This window comes from Schistocerca cancellata, chromosome 1 (assembly GCF_023864275.1).
Source record: "Schistocerca cancellata isolate TAMUIC-IGC-003103 chromosome 1, iqSchCanc2.1, whole genome shotgun sequence".
NCBI lineage: Eukaryota > Metazoa > Arthropoda > Insecta > Orthoptera > Acrididae > Schistocerca > Schistocerca cancellata.
The window spans coordinates 661,792,025-661,812,388 of NC_064626.1; the positions used below are offsets into that span (position 1 = coordinate 661,792,025).

Sequence of the window (20,364 nt, forward strand, 5' to 3'; positions counted from 1 at the left end):
GTGCACACAATTATTGTGCCCTGAAGGTAGTCGTAGGATGAAAATGGATTTTATTACAATGATTTTCAAAACATATTCTCTCTATCATTTTCTAGGAAAATGCACTGCACCAGAAAATGTAAGAAGATATTATGATTTTCAAAATACTGTAATCTACCTGTGGATTGATTTGGTAAGTAATACAAGAAGATATTGTTACACCATAATTATTTCTTAAACGAAAATCTCAAGATAATAATTCCCCTCTCCTTAAAAGTGATCTAATTCCCAGTTTCTAGTATTTTGAATGTCAATGGGACATTAAATTTTTGTCAATGGGACATTAAATTTTACTCATAGGAATATAAAATAAATTCACTTAGCACTCCACCAAAATTAATACATTTTGTTACACGAGGGTCACTCAGAAAGTAAAGAATGATTTGTTTTGACTTGTGACCATACCTCCCCACCACCATCACTGACCGACCACTGATCTTTATACTGATCTATCTCAGTTTGGGGGCTGTTATGATACAATAAGATTTTATACTTCTCAGTGTGGAATTTTAAAACTGATTGGTTGGTTGACTGATTTGTGGGAGGGTACCAAACAGCAAGGTCATCAGTCCCATCAGATTAGGGAAGGATGGAGAAGGAAGTCATCCATGCCCTTTCGTAGGAAAAATCCTGGCATTTACTTAAAGTGATTTAGGGAAACAGAAAACCTGAATTAGGATGGACGGATGCAGGTTTGAACTGTCATCCTCCCGACTGTGAATCCAGTATGCTAACCACTGTGTCATCTCACTCGGTAACAAAACTGACAACCTCACCAAGTGAGAGATGCACAGTGCTATCTGTTTTTTGAATGTGCAAAAAGTCCAACCCATTGAAATTTATAGGCAAGTAACTGAGGTTTATGGTAATATATTGAATGAACAGTCAGTTTAGAAGTGGTGTATCATGTTTAATGACGGATGGAAGAATATTCACAATGAAGATCACTTGGGCTGGCCCTCAGTGATGACTGACGGACTCAAAGCAAAGACTGAAACAAAAATCAAAGAAGAAACGTCTTTCACAGTTAGTGGGCTACACTCATTCTTTCCAGACATTTCAAGAACTGTGTTGTACAAGATTGTTAATGCACATCTGGGCTATAAAAAAAGTGTGCACTAGGTGGGTTCCTCAAATTTTGTCAGATGAACACACAACCAAATAAATGGCAGCTGCACTGAAATTTTTCAGTCACTACGAAAATGATTGTGATGACTTTTTGAATCATATTGTCACCATAAATGCAGTGGCCTACTGTCAGACCCTTCAACAGCTTGGTCACGTCATTAAAAATACGCAGCATAGGATGATAACCAGTGGAGTCATTGCCCTTCATGATAATGCACATCTGCATGGGACAGGAGGGACATAGGACTTGGTTCACCTATTTCAGTGGAAAATGTTTCAACATCCACCTTAAGAGTCTGGACTTAGCACCAAACGATCATCACTTATCCCTCAAATTGAAAGACTTTTTGAGTGGAAGAAGCTATGGAAGTTGTGATGAACTTATAGAAACAGTTGATCAGTGGTTCAACGAGTTGGCGACAACTGAGATGCAGAAGGCATAGAAAAGCTGGTAAAACAGTACAACAAGGCCTAAATTTGAACAGTGACCATGTTGAAAAGTAACTTGTGTATTGAACTGTACATAAAATACAGTTTTGTTTAATTATGCCAAAATAAAAATTTCTGTAAAAAGAATTCATTACTTCCGAATGACCCTCATAGATGCAGTAACTTAGACCTCAGCCACAAAAATCACAAAGAATAATTCCTCAGATATCAAATTCTTGAGGTACATTAGTTCAAGCATATTAACTGTTTTTAATACTGTGTGTCAGCATTCATATGCACAATGTAAGAGGGGATTATAAATGAAGCTATTCAGTTCAATTTACATTTTCTGTTTTCTAGCAAGATATGTAGTGTGGATTTTCTATGTCAAACATTATAAATTTAACTTATTTTATTTAAATCAACATAAAGATAGTGCATAAAATTACCAACCATGAAGCCTAAGAGGAAAATCCAGTTCTACATCTATATACTCTGCAAGCCACCTTACAGTGTGTGGCAGAAGGTAATTCGTGTACCACTGTCACTTTCTCCCCCTTTCCTGTTTCGCCTGCAACTGATGCACAGGAAAAACAGCTTTTGGTAAGTCTTAGTGTACGCTCAAATCTCTTTGATTTTATCTTCATGTAATTTTCATGATTCCACATAGGAGAAAGTAAGATACTTTTTGTCTCATTTAGGAATATACTGCCCCAGAAATTTAACAGTACATCATAATGTGATGCACCATGCCTCTCTTGTACCATCTGCCAGTGGAGTTTAATGTCTATCAGTGTGATAGTTTCTCATTTACCATTAATTTGTTCAATCAAATGTCCCACAGATCCTACCAAGAACAGCCACAAGTGAGGGATGTGAAACAAGTCAGGGTATATTAACAAAAGAACAGGAAATCTTAAACTTAATCTTTATCCCATATAAACAATAAATAGTGTGTGACTATTAATGTCTACTTCTGATGCAAGCATCGCTGCTTGTTTGAAACTACATAATATCAGTCTTTGTGAGATTAAGACAAACTGTTAGCTATGACCAACTTCTACACCTAATGAGCTACCATGTGAATGCTAAGGTCGAGTCTGGATTCTGCTTGTTTCATTAGCAAAAATTAAAATATTTGAACTACCCTTTGAAGTCTTTGGAAGAGAATTTATGTCTGTAAAACCGTGTGGGCCCAGTACCAATTCTTGTAAGAATCCACATATTATGTTCCCCCATAGTGGGGTTACTTTCATGCCTGTGTCAGTCTGTCAATCAGACCATCTGCTTTCTGTTACAAAAGTAAGACTCCATCCTGACAAGAGGTATGTCACTAATGCGATGAAACTTAAAATATTCCCATTGATGACCTGTAAACTGTCATTACTACGAGCTTGTGTATTTCCTGATACACTATTGTAGGACAGCATTCAAAGGGCTGTTTGATACCATATTCATTAACCTGAAGGGCTTGGGATATAACTCCATTTTATGTTTTTACAGCCTGTCTCCCTTTTTTCTTATGGGTTCTACAGTAGTGTGATATTAACTTGTGTACATCAAGATGTACCTGTTCAATTTCAATTGTTTCCATATGATGTTTTGATATGCATAACAAATCTGCTGAAATTCCACCTATTCTTTCATTTTACTGTAATGATATAAGAAGTTCTTATGTTTTGATGTAAGACACTAAATGCATTTTCTTTAATGTCCTTGGTTTTGTTCTGCTAGAAGCTTTTTTTTTTTTTATGTAACTATATTCTGTATCTCTGTCTTTTATATGCATTTACCTTAAAAATGTCTAGGAAACATACTGAAAAATCATAAAGATGGGATGAATGTTGCCTATTAATGGAATCATTCAGATGTAAACCATGATGTCTATGATTTGACCGAGTGAGGGGCAATATATAAATCATACCCATGTGTGGACATTCATCTCCCCTCAGAAATTTTATGACATTTGTATCAACACATTCCACCGAATGTTTTATTCAGGGCTTATTGTATCGCTCAAAGAGTGACATGAGCAGCATCCTCAGCAATGTGCCTAATGTTAGACTCAATTACACAACTGTGGTTGCAGTCCAACCCTGCACTATTATTACACAGTCTTCTTTATCAAGATCCCTCCTTGAACAGCCAACTTGCAAGTGACATAACACAGAGCCATGTACTAAATGAACCCAATGCAAAATGGAAAGAAGATGTGGGTCAAATATCCCATTAGCAACGAGACTGAGACAAGCATGGACTGGAAAAGAAAATTAGCCACATCATTTTCATAGGAACCATCTCAGTACTTGCCTTCAGCAATTTAGCTAACCAAAGAAAACTTTAATTTGGACAGTCAAATGTCAATATGAATGTGTGTCCTCCCAAATCAGAGTCCGGTATTTTAACCACTGTGCTACCTCAGTGGAGTTCATAAATACAGTGTTTTCCACAATTCAATAAACTGCAATAAAAGATGATCTGCTACTACAAATTTCATTTAAAATAATAAGAACAATGGCAGGTGTGCTAAATGTACTAAGAAAAGAAAAAAATGTATTTTCTAAATGTTCTGGAAGATATTCAAATCACCAGGATTAACACAATAAGTAGCATGAAAGGAGATTTCTCTTTCACCAGAAAATAATGGAATATATCTAGTGTTGGTGAAAGTCTCAGGTAATCACAGCTCTGCATTTTTAGTGCTTTCTCAAGTAAGAGATCTGCAAGGTGGAATGAATTAAATGATCAGTAAAGATCTGGAACATACTGACTCATAATTATTAGATTCTTGGTAGTTTAAAATTCCTCCAAGAGATAAAAAGCTAGTGATGCAATATCAACACAGTTTGGACCTTCCAGATAAGAAGAACTATAATACAAGACATCAGCAAATACCGTCTGGAAGTTTACAACTGTCACACTATGCTCTAAGGATGTACTAAATGAACCCATTGCATTTTTACCTACCAGAATCAAAGTGATCACCACAACACAGATGACTATTTACTAATCAACTCAATCATGGATATGGACAGTGAGCTGTTGTGTTAGAAGTTTGTGGAACACAATGGGATACCACCAATGAAAATTGTTCCACTAGAATTTCATGTAATGGCTAGCATCAATTTCAAATTTTCTGAAGCCTCAAGTTCACTTTATCAGATCTCCAGGGGTGACAATTGGTTAAAGCTTCAGTAATATCAATAGTTTCATGAACACCTATGTCCCAAGAAACAATGAAAGATGAAATGAGTACACTATTTGATCAAAGGTAGCCAGACACACCTATGTAATGTGGAAATGACCACTAGATATCATGTGAGGTCCACCTGCCATTATGAAAGGAGGGCGGGAGTGCAGCAACAGCAGAAGGGGTTGTTCAGGAGAAACCAGCAACTTCGAACAAGGACTAGACACTAGTTGTCACCTGAGTAACAAATCCATCAGGAACATTTCAACTCTTCTACAACTGCTGGTGATGTGATTGTGAAGTGGATTTGTGAAGGAACAACAGCTAAACCAAGATCAAGCAGACTTCATGTACTGACTGATGGGGACTGTCCAATATTACAGGTGGTGTTTGTAAAAAAGCATGAAATCAGTGAAATGAATCGCTTGAGTCCCAAAGTGCTGTCAGCACAGTGGCTATGCATCTGGAGTTGAAAATAATGGCATACAATGGTTTACAAGGCCCTAATGAACCACTTATTTTTGTAGTCAGTGTTAAATTATGCTTGAAGTGGTGTAAAGTGCAATGCTACTGGACAACGGATGACTGGAAACGAGAGACTGGAGTGACGAATCATACTATATCCTGCACCACATTGATGAAAGAGTATGAGTTTGGCGACTGCCTGGAGAATGTTACCTGCTATCTTGTGTAGCGGCAAAAATGAAGTATGGAGGAGGCTGCATCATGGTATGGGAGTGTTTTCTGTTGTTAGGGTGTGGTACACATATTGTGCTTAAGAAAATGCTAAATGCAGAAGGATATGAACACATTTTACAGTATTGTGTACTGCATACGGTAAAGGAAAAGTTCAGTGATGGTGACCGATTGTATCAGTATGACAATCCATCCAGCCATAAACCACCACCAGAAAGGCAATGGTTTGTGGACAATAACATTCATGAAACGGACTGCTAGTTCAAAACTGAACCCAATGGAACACCTTAGGGATGAGGTAGTATTCTGACTTCGCTCTAGACCCAAAATCACAACTACTTTCTCTGGTTTTGGCTCTCAAGGAAGAATGGGCTGCCATTTCTTCACTAACATTCAAACCCCTCACTGAAAATGTCCCCAGAAGAGTTCATCCCATCATTAAGGTGAAGGGTGGACGCACTCCAATGTGAATTTCCACGAATAGCATCTGGAGACTCGATTTTCGTAAACAAGCTGATCTAACTTTTAATACGTACATAAAACCTTATGTTACATTCCATCCTAGATTTTCTATTATTGTAACTTCTACTTTCCACTCACTGTAGCTACTGATTCAATATATTAAGTGCAGGTATAATTAACATATTTATTACTTAACTTCATAGAACAACTGTTTCTATGATATGAGCACTGTTATATTCCTAGTCGTTTCATAATTCCAAACAGAACTGAACTCAAGACACAACTCAATATGGTGTTACGTTCGCATATAAACTTTAGTAAAATTATAGATAAAGTAATTATGCGTTTAAGTAAAATCTGATATATTCTGATGGTTAAAAAACACTTATTATGTATATTTGAAGCTGAAGGAATGTATATTACTGAATTCTGACTAGAAAATTGGGATTTATATTTTTCTTTAATTATGCCAGGGTGCATTTCATTACTCTGTTATCAATGTTTGTAATTACAACTAAGCTGAAGTACTGCTGTTGCCAATATTCACACTGCTTCTAATTATTAAAAATAACATATACTCCTGTGGCTGCACAAGCAAAGGCAGTGGCAGTGTGAGTTCAGTGCAAGATTAGTTCACGGGAGTGTTGGTTCACATCACGTTAACAAAAGCTGTGTGTGTGAGGTAAGTCAAAATTTACTTTGTTCTTTGAAAATTCAGTCCAAACTCAAAGTTATTAAATCGAGTATGTGAACATGAGAATATTCAACTGATTATCATCCTCAACAAATGAGTTCAATTCCAAAAGTACTGTTTCAATCTCTTGCCACAACACAATGCAATTGCACCACATTTTGTAGTTATGATGAAGCTCACACAATTATTTTTCTTATTTTTTTTCTTTGGTGGGGGGAGGGTGTTACAACATTACAACAACGATTTATGAGTTTACAGATTAGATTTCTCTTTCTCTTTTGCTTCCATCGTAAGACCTTCTGTTTTTATGCTAGATCTCGACAAAGAAAAAATCTGAAAGTGGCCACTATATTTTACAAATGGTCACAAACTTCTCACTCATAACATCTATTTGACACACCTGTCAATCACTATTCAAACTGCTTTTAGTCTTCATATGCCATAGCGAATTCTCTCTAGAAGTCATATTGTGCTACTAACTGTGAGTAGTTAGAAATTTTCTTTATTTACGTGGGAGAGGTAATATAATGTCATAATACAGAGCACACAACAGCAAGCACAAGTAACTACCACTGCTAAGAGGAAGAGTCAATAAATGTTCAGGTATGATAAATATTTTAGAATGTTCGTAAAATGTCATTTTGCTCACCTACGCTTGCAATACAGTGAAACACCTCCTGGTCCTCTGGCTGTGCTTCAAACAAACCGTACATTGTCTTCCACAGTACAATGAAGTGTGGTTGCCCCATACGAGGCACTGCTTTCAGCTGAGAACGAGAATCTTTCTTTTCCACAAGAGAACGTAAACTGCTGAGACTGCGAACCTCCCACAGTGACTGCTCCCCTGTAAATGTAATATTGAGTTTCTCACAAATTCAGCAGTTAAAAAAATTGTTTTTATTTATTAGTATTTATTCAAATAACTCTTTAGGTGGGTACAATAAATCAACTTTGGTTCTGCTTCTTTGTGTTTAATTTTTGTTGCTCCCAGACATCCTTCATCCTTAGAGAATGCTGTTCCTTTTCATCCTAGGTTCACTTTCTTCCTTTTACAGACCTCTTTTCTTTCCTTAAATCCTGCCTTTTGTGTTGCTCCTCTAAAAAGTATTCTGTTATGTATTATATCCATTATAATTCCTGTGTTTTTATATATTTGTCAATTTCAGTGAACCATGTGGGTTTGGATTTGTAACTGTTTATTAAGTTGAAGATCTGCTTGGTTAGTCTGGTATTTTCCATTCGGTATGTGTGGTCTTAAAACTAGTCTTATTTTCCTCACTAGATCAGTTAGCTCTTCCACTTTCAAACAGAGCTCTCTGTTTGATCTTAATTTGTATACAATATTACTATTAGTTCTTGGTCCCAGTATTATCCTTAGAATTCGTCTTTCAATTTTTCCCAGTTTTTCAAGATCCACAAACCTTGTTAATTTAAGTGTTTCTGCTGCATATGCTGTTTCAGGCCTTACCACTGTTTCATAGTATCTTATTTTTGTGTTCCAAGGCAAAGTTTTATTTTGTTTTATTTGTTCTTGTCATTTGGAATTCGACTTTACAAATATGAAATCAGGTCGTTCAACATCACCAGCGTATTCTGCAATCAACTTTTCAGTGAAATTACAAACAACTGAGATCACAAACGTCAAATGCCCGAGTCTTCTTGCTCAAATGAACACATAACAACATTCTGTAATAATGTTTAAATTATCATTCTTTATGTTGTTCATAAGAAGCTGGAGAAGGAAACTGAAACAGTCATACAAGCAATAGGAAATGTGGGACAAGCAGGGATAACAGGTCAGAGTTAAGAGAAACATTTGCCAGATGGTGAAGCGTAGGGGAGAATACAAAGAAAGCTAAGTCAAATGGCATGGGGCAGGTGGGAGGGGATTGTGATAGAATGGCGAGAGGTATAAGTATTGATAAATTAACTAATCAATCTCTCTCTCTCTCTCTCTCTCTCTCTCTCTCTCTCTCTCTCTCTCTCTCTCACTCTCTCACTCACTCACCCACCTTAAAGATTGAAAAGTACATAGAAGCATAAACAATAATGGGAATTCCTGGATGGAGCCATACGTAAGATAAAATAAAGGAAATGCAGCCACTCACCTACAGCAGACCGATGAGTGGAGCACAGAAACACTCAACAGGAAACACACACACTAGAGGAATGTGCATTTGGGTGTCTGTGTTAACGTGTGTAATTTTACTTGAAAAACAGCAAGCACTCAAAACTTAGTGTGAATAGTGTTTCCTCTTACATGTTTCGATGTTCCACACAGCACTCCGCTATAGGCGAGTGGTTGCCTTTCCTTTATTTTCTGTAAAAGAGTTAACCCCTTAACCTATGATTTTAGTTCCAATTGCCTGGGATCAAAATATAGACACTATCGCCTGACTTCTGAGCCATTCCATAGTTCAGCATATCAGTCCAATGTTGTACCATTCGTGCATGACTTACATGAGGTATGTACATGGGTAAGATCCAACTGGTTTAATTTTCTGGAATATTAATTGCAACTTCATGTAATAAGTGTGTTAGAAATCATAGAATGAAGGCTTTCACGACTGGATGACATAGCTGCTGGTAAGCCTTTTGGCATGTGAGGTCATGGCCCAAGAAACTCTTCTGTTTCTGACGTTTCGTCCAGGACTGCGCTGGACCTTCTTGTTACGTTGTAAAGACTTGTCTTCTATACTGAACTTTTTAAAGGTGAAGAGGATGTTCCGGACAGCTCGGGTGCATCAGATTTTTGATTGTACGAAAAAGCACTACTCCAAGAAAGGATACATTACACAAGACAAGCAATGGATTCTGTTGACCGTAACTTACTGAAACTCCATTTATTCCTTGCTAGTAAGGTACAGATAGATCTGTGGAATAAAATAGGTTACCTTATGTTTACATCTATGGAAGCTATGATGGAAATGACTACTAGTAGACACAAGAAAAAGTTTGGAAAGTTAGAAACTAATGTAGCAGCTACAAGCAATACGATGATGTCTGATACTATTATCTTAAGATGAGATTTCCGTCCTTGCAAAAGGAGGAAACTATGCTACAACACCTATGAGAGTACCAGTTGAAGATTTTACCATGAATACAGAAGCAGGTATATGAAATCCCCCCAAGGAAACTGCAAATGAAATTTGAATCGAAACCACCAGGGTCTTATGTCACAGTAAACCTTTGGAAAGTAATTTAACAAAAGGCGAGAGAAGGCTCTCAGAGATTTAAATGCAGATGAAAAGATAGTGGTTCTTCCTGCTGATAAAGGGACTACTACTGTTATTATGAATACAGAGGATTTTGGACCTTGTAACCTCAGGACAATACAAAAAAACTTACAAAGGATCCCACAGCCAGCATACTGAGGAAAACAAGTAATCTAATTAAGTCATCTTCCTCAGTTCAAAAAGAAGATAAAAGAGCTTTGTCGAAGATTGAAGCTGTGTGTCGCAGACTGTATGCTGTACCCAAAATTCATAAAGCAGATTTTGCTTTGAGACCCATAGTTAGTGCCATCAATTCTATGATGTACGAAATAGCAAGATATCTGGCAACTTCTTTACAACCATGTATCGGTAAAACTGACTCATATATAAAAGACTCACATCTTTTTGTTGAGAAACTAAGGGCTAATTCTGGCTCCTGAAGATATTCTTGTAAGTTTGGACATAGTGTCATTATTCACTATGATTCCAATTAATGAAGTTACGATTTACATAATGGATAATTTTTCAGGAGATCTGATTGCTCTTTTTAGACATTGCCTTACTTTGAGTCAGTTCCAGTGGGATGACAAATTTTATGAACAACTTGATGGTGTAGCAATGGGTAACCCATTAGGTCTTGCAATCACTAATTTCTATAGGGAGAAATTCGAACAATCGGCTCTGGACAAAGCAAATAAGAAACCATTTCACTGGTATCGGTTTGTAAGTGACATTTGTGGTTTGGTCCCATGGTAGAAAGGGTAAATAAAATTAATCCAAAAATCCAGTTCACCATGGAAATGGAAAATGATAACAGAATATCTTTCTTCAATATTTCAGTTATGAGATGGTCTGATGGAAGTTTGGAACAAAGTTTTTCAGAAAGTTGCACATACCGACAGATATTGGCATAAAAACTCCAATCACCATCCACAACGAAAGAGACGTGACATTAAAAGTCTTGTCGATAGAGCCGAATGGATATGCACGTCGGAACACCTGGACGCTGAAATAAAACATCTGAGGCAGGTCTTCAAGAAAAATGCCTACTCACGCAAAGAAATAAAAAGAATTTTGCGACCAAGAAACATAAGACCAAAGGACAAGGTTGAACCACAATGGCAGAAAAACACAGTTTCTCTCCCTTTTATTAAAAAAGTAATGGATCAGATCAGTAAGATTTTACAGAAGCATGACATCAGAACGGTCTTTAGACCAACAAATAAAATAAGTCGAGAACTCCGATCTGTAAAGGATGAGCCCTCCTCTGAAGACGTGTGGTGTATATAAAATTCTGTGTATGTGTGGTAAAGTTTATATTGGAACTACCAAGAGGAACGTACATACATGGGTATAAAAGCACAAAAGTCTTTGCCGACTAAGAAAAATAGAGAAATCAGTTGTTGCAGAGCATGCTCTTGAGTCAGGAAATCACAAAGTGAAGTTTCCTGGAATGGAAATTTTATCTACAATGTCAAATTATTATCCACACCCATTTAGAGAAGCCACTGAAATTTGTAAGTATCAGGATAATTTTAATAGGAAATAAGAGACTATGAAACTTAGCGACATATGGACAGTAGCTCTGCAGAATCGCTAAACAATTTTATCTTTGACAAGATGACAATCGATAGTTATGTTTTACCTTTGACAAGGATTATCTCTGCTCACCATGTGTTACTTCAACCAAGCTCCCTTTCCTAAAGCATATATGCCGCTCTCAGACGTCTGACCGGTCAGTCAGTAAGACTCAACATACGAGCCCCTCTGAGGATGTAAAGTGCAATCCTGGACGAAGTGTCAGGAACAGAAGAGTTTCTTGGACCACGACCACACATCCCAAAAGGCTTACCAGAAGCTATGTTAGAGGTACCACAAAAATTTATTATCAGTCTATACAATATAATATAAAGCAATACATTTTACCTCCACTCTTAAATACATTCACAATTCACACGTATCTAACTTTGCATCTCTTGCAACTCCACTATGTTTCTATTTTTCACGCAAACTTTATAGAGTCTTAATGGCCTTGATGATGTTATTGCGTCAATATGCTTAGGAAAATGGGGCCTGTGAGTCGCGTGCGGTCTCTCTGGTACATCTCCATATGGTATTCATCTTCATCCCTTATTGTCTGCTTCTGGTATATTCCCCAGTAATGATTTGACAATTTCAATCCTATAATCAACATAACTCTTGTTTTTTTTTCCATTATTTACTTTGTTGCACAAAATGTATGAAATGAAAAGATCAATATCAAACAGATAAAAGAAAATTTTTCGATATCCTTTCATGTACTTTCTCATGATTGGGAAGTAGGTTGATATTTGGGATTGCCAATCAATTCCAATCATTTCTTGTTATGCTCAATAAAGTAACTTGGTTTTGAAGTACAATGGGATCCTTGTGTTATCATTCCTATTGTTTTATGTTTTTTTTGTCACAAGATGAACCTCTTCTTTATCTTTCATTTTATAATGAGTATTCAATTACAGCTCTTCATTCTATATTCCCTTCTTTAATTTTACTTTATAGAAATCTTCTGGCATATTGTTTCTATTCACACTTACTGTGCCAATGGCATTTGTTTTATAACAGTGTGATAGTGACATAAATAATTTTGGTAAAGAATACCAATTATCTAGGTATACAGTGTAATCTCCTTTACAACACTTTCAGAGGTGCTAACTTCATAACTTATCATGGCTCGCATATATTACAAAGTCATAGCAACAACCTGAATCTGACTCTCATAACTTGTAAAATTTAATACAAAATACTGCCCTTTCTGATGGATTGAACTGTTTGTAAGATATGCATTTCTTAAATTTCGTGAGCATTTCATCAATAGTTATGTCCTGTTTCATTGTATACACTGCTTTAAATTTTTGATTCAAATACTTATTCATAGGTCTCTCTCTCTCTTTTTGCAACCAGATCATGATTTGCAAAGTGCAAATACTTTTTTAATTTGAAGATATCTTTTTAGCGACATTGTTTTTCTAAATATGAGCATTTCTGTAACAGCCTCTTCAATCAGTTCAATTGAATTCTTGTTTTTTCACTAGTGCCATTATTATGGACAATGCAAATTACCTTTTAATTTTATTACTGTCCGTAGGAAAGAAGCGACAGTGACTAGCTATGTACACAATTGCTTCAAGGAGTTTCCAACTTTTCTATTTCAATCTGCCAGAAAAATAGCTTTTGTTATACTTATGGGGAACATCATTGGGGGCAATGATTACTTCCTCATTACTTCCTCTGCAGTTTTATTTGACATGGACAGGTTTGTATGGGCACACAACAGCAAGGTCTTTAGCGCCCAAACGAAAACAGATTGAGATGAGTGTCAGTAATATATACAGAACAAGAAGATAAAGCAGCACGTAAAACACAGGTACAAAAGCTGGAAAACTATGAGTGTACCCACACAGAACCACAGAATGAAGTATTGCATCAGTAGTAACGTACTAACGACACAGGAAGAAAGTGGTGTAAGGAGCTAAAACAATGTATCAGACAGCCGTGGCTAGCTGTCAAAGAAAAAAAAAAAGGGAGAAGCTAGCCGCTCTGCAACACAATAAAACCTCCAGCCTAAAAGTTTAGGCCAGAGTCCAGACACAAATCACAAAACTTTAAATCCTTGGTCACATTCATCTCATCATCAGCAAAAATAGAGGATAGGTCCCCACCAATATTTGGTTCTGCCCTTGCATCACAATATAAAATGCACTCCATTAAAATATGGCAGATGGAGATGTGCATGCCACAAGCAGCACAAAACGGGGATTCTCTCACCACAGTAAAAAGCTGTATGTGAGAGAGCAGTGCCCAATTCTAAGACGCATGGGAACCACTTCATCCCGCCTGAGCAACTGGCATGAGGAACGCAATGGCCAAGTTGTTCACATCGCCAACCGCAGCTTACTGGCTGTCACCGCCAGCCATTCCTCATCCCACACCTGCATGCACTTCCTGTGCAGTGCAGAAACAACAGGACACTGTGTCACATCCTGTCCTCTGCAGGCCTCCTGAGCAGCCCAATCGGTGTGTTCATTTCCCCATACCCCTACAGGACCTGGCACCCAGCAGAATAACATCTGCTTACCCTGGCATTGGAGCAAGTAGAGTTGCTCATATATCAGCCGGACCAGTTGCTCAGATGGGCACAGGTTCTTTAACGATTGTAAAGCACTAAGGGAATCTGAACAAATGAGAAACTGTTTGCACCGAATATGACGCATCTGCTCCAGTGCTTTCAAGATCACGTGGAGCTCTGCTGAGAAAATGGTATACTCATCAGGAAGGCGAATCTTGGTGACACGGATGCCAAAGGAATTCCCTTCCTTGGAACCATCAGAGCACACTATTGCGAAACTGTGATGCATATCTAAAATGTTAAAAAAACAGAGATTGAAATGTAAAATGTGATGCACGATCTTGCTTAAAATTTGTCAAGTCTAAGATAAGTCTGGAGAAGTCAAGGTGGAAATCGGCTCCCACTGTGATGTAAAACATGAAGACCAGCCGAACCCGTCTCTAGAAGGCAAACCTGTGCACAAATCCAACAGGGCCTCATTGCCTGTTGCTGGTTATGAAAAAGCTTTCCAGTGGAGGCTGAGCAACAGTATGGTAGGTGGGTGCGTATGGTGTCGACAGTGTTTTATGTGCCTGGCGCACCAGAAGTAGCCATCACCTGACGTGAAGTGGTGGTTCACCAGCCACTGCACAGAGGTGTGGTATGGAGCTTGTTCTGAATGCCCCAGTGGCCAATGAATCCCTTTATGGTGCACCATGTCCAACATCTTTAAATAAGAGGGTCTTACAGGCCCATACACCATGCATCCATAATTGAGCTGAGATCGCACAAATGCCATGTAAAATCGGAGCAGACAAGTCCTGTCTGCACACCATGTACTGTGGCTAAGATATTTTAAAATACTGAAACCTTGACTTAAAATCACCGTTTTTTCAGGTCCTTAAGATGTGGTAACCTTGTAAGCTTAGAGTCAAATATGATGCCCAGAAACCTCAGTTTCTTTAAAAGTGAGGGCAGTGTCCCTCATCCTCAACCCAGGAAAGTTTAAATTGGACTGAGAACAGTTAAAAAGAACACACATGGACTTCTTGGTGGAAAACTTAAAGCCACTCTTCTGCACCCATTCATCCAAACATTGGATTTAGTTGCAACTGAAATATTGTCGTTGCGAGGCTTGAAGAAGAGCACAATGCAGAGAAGTCATCCAGAAACAAGGAACACTGGACAGGACTTTTCACTATGGACTTAATGCTATTAATAGCTATGGCAAAGACAGTCACACTTAAAACTACACACCATTCTCCTGCTCAAAGCGATCAAACAAGACATCGCTCACTCTGTATCTAAAATATCGTGGTGAGAGGAAGCACTCAATAAAAATGGGAAGACGATCATGAAAATCCCATTTGTGAAGATCCTCCAGGGTAAGATGCCTCCAAGTAATGTTGTAGGCCTTCTTGATGTCAAAAAATATTCATAGAAGTTGATGCCAGCATAGGAAAGCCTGTTGTATAGCTGCCTCCAGGAGGGAAAGGTTATCAAAAGAGAAGCGATACATCCTGAACCCACAATGAAAGTGACTAAGGAGATGCCTGGATTCTAAGATCCAGACAAGGCAGCAATTGACCATCTGCTTCAGGGCCTTCTCACGCAGCTAGTGAGGGCAACACTACAGTAACTACGTGGGCATGTACAGACTTGCCCAGGTTTTAAAAGAGGAATTAAAACTGCCTCACACCAAGAGTTGGGAAAGTGACCTGACATCCAAATGGCATTAAAAAGTGCGAGGAGGATATCTTTGTTTTACATTGTGAGGTGCCGTAGCATACTGTAATGTATCCTGTCATGACCAGGGAATGTGTCACAAGCTGCAGACAATGCAGAATTCAGCTCCCACATGGAAAATGGGCAGTTGTAATCTACAGCACAGGTGGTCCAGACACCTATCAGCAACTGCTCTATTGTGCTGGAAACTTGGATCCTGACTGGCTGTTGCAGTAACTGTGTCAAAATATGCCGCCTATAGTCTGGGCAATGTCTTGTGGATTGGTTTGGAGTGTGCCATTCCCCATTACAGTAACCATGGGGCACCTATCTCCTTTCCCAGAAATTCTCCTGATGGTCTCCCACACAACAGAATGTTTGGTGGAATGATCAATAGTGTTCAGGAACTGTTGCCATGAGCTCTCTCAAAAGGTCGGTGACACTTTGCCCTTGCCACAACAAAAGGCTCCAAGATTCTCTGCAGTTGGCTGACACTTGAACCTATGCAGAGCCGCATGCCTGGTCCTGACTGCAGAGCGGCATTTGGCACTCGACCAAGGGACAGGTTGCCTCTTCTGTTGTTCCATGGACTGGGGAATGGATGCTGCAGCAGCATGGTGGATCATTTTGGTAATATGATCCGCCCATGCCTCAACATTCCCAGAATGTTTGAACTGGGCCAACTGGCTATAAAGTGCCCAGTTGGCTCTACTGAGCAACCATTGCGGCAGTTTCCTTTTGGGCTCCACCCCACCTGGCAGGTGAATTCAGATCGGGGAGTGATAACTTCTGTGCAAGTCATCGACCATTTCGCATCGAGCAGTGTGAGCAAGAGCAACGGGAGAGATCAATGGCAGATAATGACCCAGTTGCTGTGCAGAAGCGAGTGTCCTAGCCCGCATTTAGCAAAGATGTGCATGATGAAATGAGAAATCTCTCAATTGCTCTACCCTGGGGCAGGTAGTTGCAGAGCCCCAAAGCACATTGTGTGCATTAAAAACACCACTGAGTTTGAAGGGCGGGGGAGCTGTGTAGTAAGGTCGGTTAAGGCCTCTTGTGGAAGTGCATCATCCGGGGGCAAGTAAAGGGAATATATTGTTAACAGATCACGCAAGTGAACTGATACAGCAACTGCTTGTCAAATTGTCACAAGTGAGAGAGGCAAGGAGTTGTAGTCAGTACTGATGAAAATACCTACACCTCCTCTAGGTCTCTTTCCATTCAGGTCGTCGTCATTGTGGAGTACATACCCTTGTAGCTCAGGAGTGTATGATTGATGGAAATGAGTCTCCTGGAGACACAGACATAGTGGTCTACCCTAAGATAAGAGATGAAGTTCCTCCACATGCGTCCTGAACCCCTGACAATTCTGCTGTAGGACGGGAGCCATTTCATCTATGTGGTTTTAATTTACCCCTATCTTTGCACAGCGGAGGTGAAGCACTTTTAGAGTGAGTGGGAGTGGTGGGGCTGCCTGAATCTAAGGCATCTAATTCCATGATGTCCTCCTCATCAGTCAGACATGAAAGAATGACACCTGATGGCACTCACAACAGCTTTTGACCCAAACATTGTGAACCTTTCCCTGAACCCTGTCTCTTTGAGGATGAAGGGGAAAGGGGGCGTTGAGAGGCACTCTGCTTGTTGTGTGCCTTCTTGACACTCACTACTGAACTGTTGTTGGTCTTTTCTGTGGCGGCTGCTTGGATTTCTTTATCCTTATGCATTTTGCCTGGGCATGCACACATCCTAGTACAGGTGCTGGTGGTGGATAGTTGCATGCTGGATGACATCAGCATTGAGGCGTCAACCTTAGAAACAGGTTTCTGCACCATGGAAGCATAAGAAGTGGTAAAGATGCGATGTTTTGTTACCTTATATTCCCTCAGTATAAGGGATCTGCTTAGTGACTTTTAATTCTGAATTTTTCATTCCTCTGCAAAAACAGGGCAGTCTTAACTCCAGACTATATGGCTCCCAGAGCAGTTAATGCAGACTGCTGAAGACGGAAGGTCAATCCCAGCTTCATGGGCTGCCTTTCCATATTTACCACAGGTCGCTTCACCTCCCCACACCTCAACACTGTGTGACCAAACTGTTGGCATTTTTAGCACCGCATAGGGTTAGGTACATAAGGCCTAACCCTAAGTTGGAGAATTAAAGGTCACAATGAAGGTGGTGGTCTTCGTAATTTCTCCATTATTCCTAGGCATCCTTTGCTATATTTCCACTATCCCCTGTAATGCCCATTCCTGTTTAAGTTCGGCTAAGTCGATATCCATAATGTCACGGCATGTGACCACACGCTTGCTCGAGCACAGGGAGTTACGCAGTTCAACAGTTACATAATATTTACCCAATTTTTTGGTCTTCGTAAATAGTTCCATCTGTTTTTCCCTGTTAGTTTCGACCAGTAGGTAACCATTCTGTAGCCACTTTATGGATTTCAGGCTTCCAGCAAATCCTTCCAAGTCTTTATGGATATAAAAGGGTGACACTTTTTCAAACATCCCCTCCTTCCTCTTCATGACCAAAACCACAGTTTGATTTATGATTCCTTGAGTGATGTTACTATAACTCAACTGATGCAGGTTACCAGGAGGGTTAGCCTCCCTCATTCGTTTTGAGGATTGAGTGTGAATACTCCCAGGCAGTACACCCTTCCCACTGGGAGGAGAACAATATGATTTTGAAGGTTCCATCTCAGTTCCATGAGTAGCTAGGGAAACTAGGGTCCACTCAGACAGAGCTCTGTGTTCCTGAGTAAGCCTTATACAACTGAGGTGTGGGAGGTTCCCCAGAGTTGTCTGCTAACAACTGTTCCATCTCAACAGCCAAGCATCTCATCAGCACACAGCACACGTTGAGATTAAGAGGTTTTTTATAGAGGTTTTTGCCATCCTCACAATCCGGGCGGTCAAGCCAAGCTCCCCATTCCCTGTGACACACAATGTTCTGTTGCTGCACCATACAGTGGTCGTTGAAGCATGCCCAGAGCTTACGGTAAGAGGAGACTGACCGCTTACCAGTCCCCAGCTTAGGACCCTGAGGTCACCATCATGTACTCAGCAAATGGATGCTGAGCCCCTGAGGGTTGCAGTTTTATTTCTAGCAAGCCAAATTTTCTAGGTGGGGAATAGGAATATATCACCTGGAGTTAAATATAAAAAACAATTTGGTTGAGGGACTAATCTGTAGCTGAGTTAATGCATTTTTACCATTGTGACTGCTGCAGTGTGGGATGATGCATTTTCTTTGTAAATGAGCAATTGTGTGTGTTCCAGTCTTGGTTACTTTTCATTCATTTTATGTTTCTAACAATACAATAATTAAGTATAGTATGTCCTATTTTGTGTGATGGAAATCAAAATTTACCATATAGTGGAGATGCAGAGTTGCAGAATAGGCACAACAAACAGACTGTCAGAAAGTAAGCTTTTGGCCAACAAGGCCTTATTGGAAATAGAAAACACACACACACAAAACTACATTCTCTGGTTGCTGAAGCAACAGTGCACAACGGGAGAAGCAACTGGATCATGCGGGTAAGGAGGAGGCTGGGGTGCGAAGGGGCAGAGGGGTAGCAGGGTAGGGGTGGGGGGGAATGGTAAACTGCTGCTTGTGGGAGCATACAGGGACAAGGTGGAGAGAGGGTAGAGCAGCTAGGTGCAGATGGGAGGTCAGACAGAGGGGGAGGAGGGTAGTGGAAAAGGATAAAAGTAAAAAAAACTGCGAGAGCATTGTTGGAATACGGGGCTGCGTAGTACTGGAATGGGAACAGAGAAGGGGCTAGATGGGTAACGACAATGACTGACGAAGGGTGAGGACAGTAGGGTTACGGAAACATAGGATATGTTGTGTATAGGATATGTTGTGTATGTTGTCTGTTTCTGGTAAACGCCTTGTCGGCCAAAAGCTTACTTTCTGACAGCCTTTTTGTTATGCCTACCTGCGACTCAGCATCTCCACTCTATGGTGAGTAGCAACTATTATTTTCAGACAGCAGTAAGTGATCATCCAACTGACTGACAAACAGCTCTTCCATTTCCAGTTTTTCATGCAAGATGATGTGTACTTCTTCATATGAGATTACTACTGTCTCAACAATCTCAAGTCACTTCCATTTGGTGGTCTTGCATTATGGCACCACAATTTTTTTTCGATATTCTCCATGGTGGTAGCTTCAAGTGGGCAGCCTGTGCATTTATTTTCAGTGCTTCTAAACAAGGTTTAACTTCATTAATTTAAAAGTAAATGGACAACAGTGCTAGTGGAGACTGTCCAAGATGTCTCCCCATCTTTGATTCCTCCATTGCTTCAGATCTTGGGGTGAAAATATTCAGTAAAAGCATGAAATTGGTATTTATTTCACATTTCTCTGATCCATGCAGACTGTACTATTAAGTATTACACCACCTAAACATATAAAATGAGTTAGCAAACTGACAAAGGAAGTCTGTGGCTACTGCAGCTTATTTCTCTTTTACAATGCAGTATATTATTGCCAGAAAAATGTCACCAAACTGAAAGTACAAAAATTAAAAAAAAATATTACAAAAATTAAGATGTTTTAATAAAAATGCAGAAAAAACAATACATGGAAAGAAGTTCTCTTTAATAATTTACGAGTAAGTGAATCTGTAATAGTTTATTAGAAGATCAAAATTTAACCAGAATAAATAAAATTTAAAATCCCATGAAT

General features: G+C 39.3%; 1 protein-coding gene across 2 annotated transcripts in view; it reads right to left on the bottom strand.

Annotated features, from left to right (window-relative positions):
• LOC126183769 (TBC1 domain family member 9) overlaps window positions 1-20,364 on the bottom strand; it is a 204,245-nt gene that overhangs the window by 20,037 nt on the left and 163,844 nt on the right. For both annotated transcript variants that reach the window (XM_049926012.1, XM_049926005.1), the window contains exon 20: window positions 7,288-7,482. In XM_049926012.1, coding sequence (XP_049781969.1) covers window positions 7,288-7,482 — 195 coding nt within the window. The remainder of the gene's footprint in view (window positions 1-7,287; window positions 7,483-20,364) is intronic.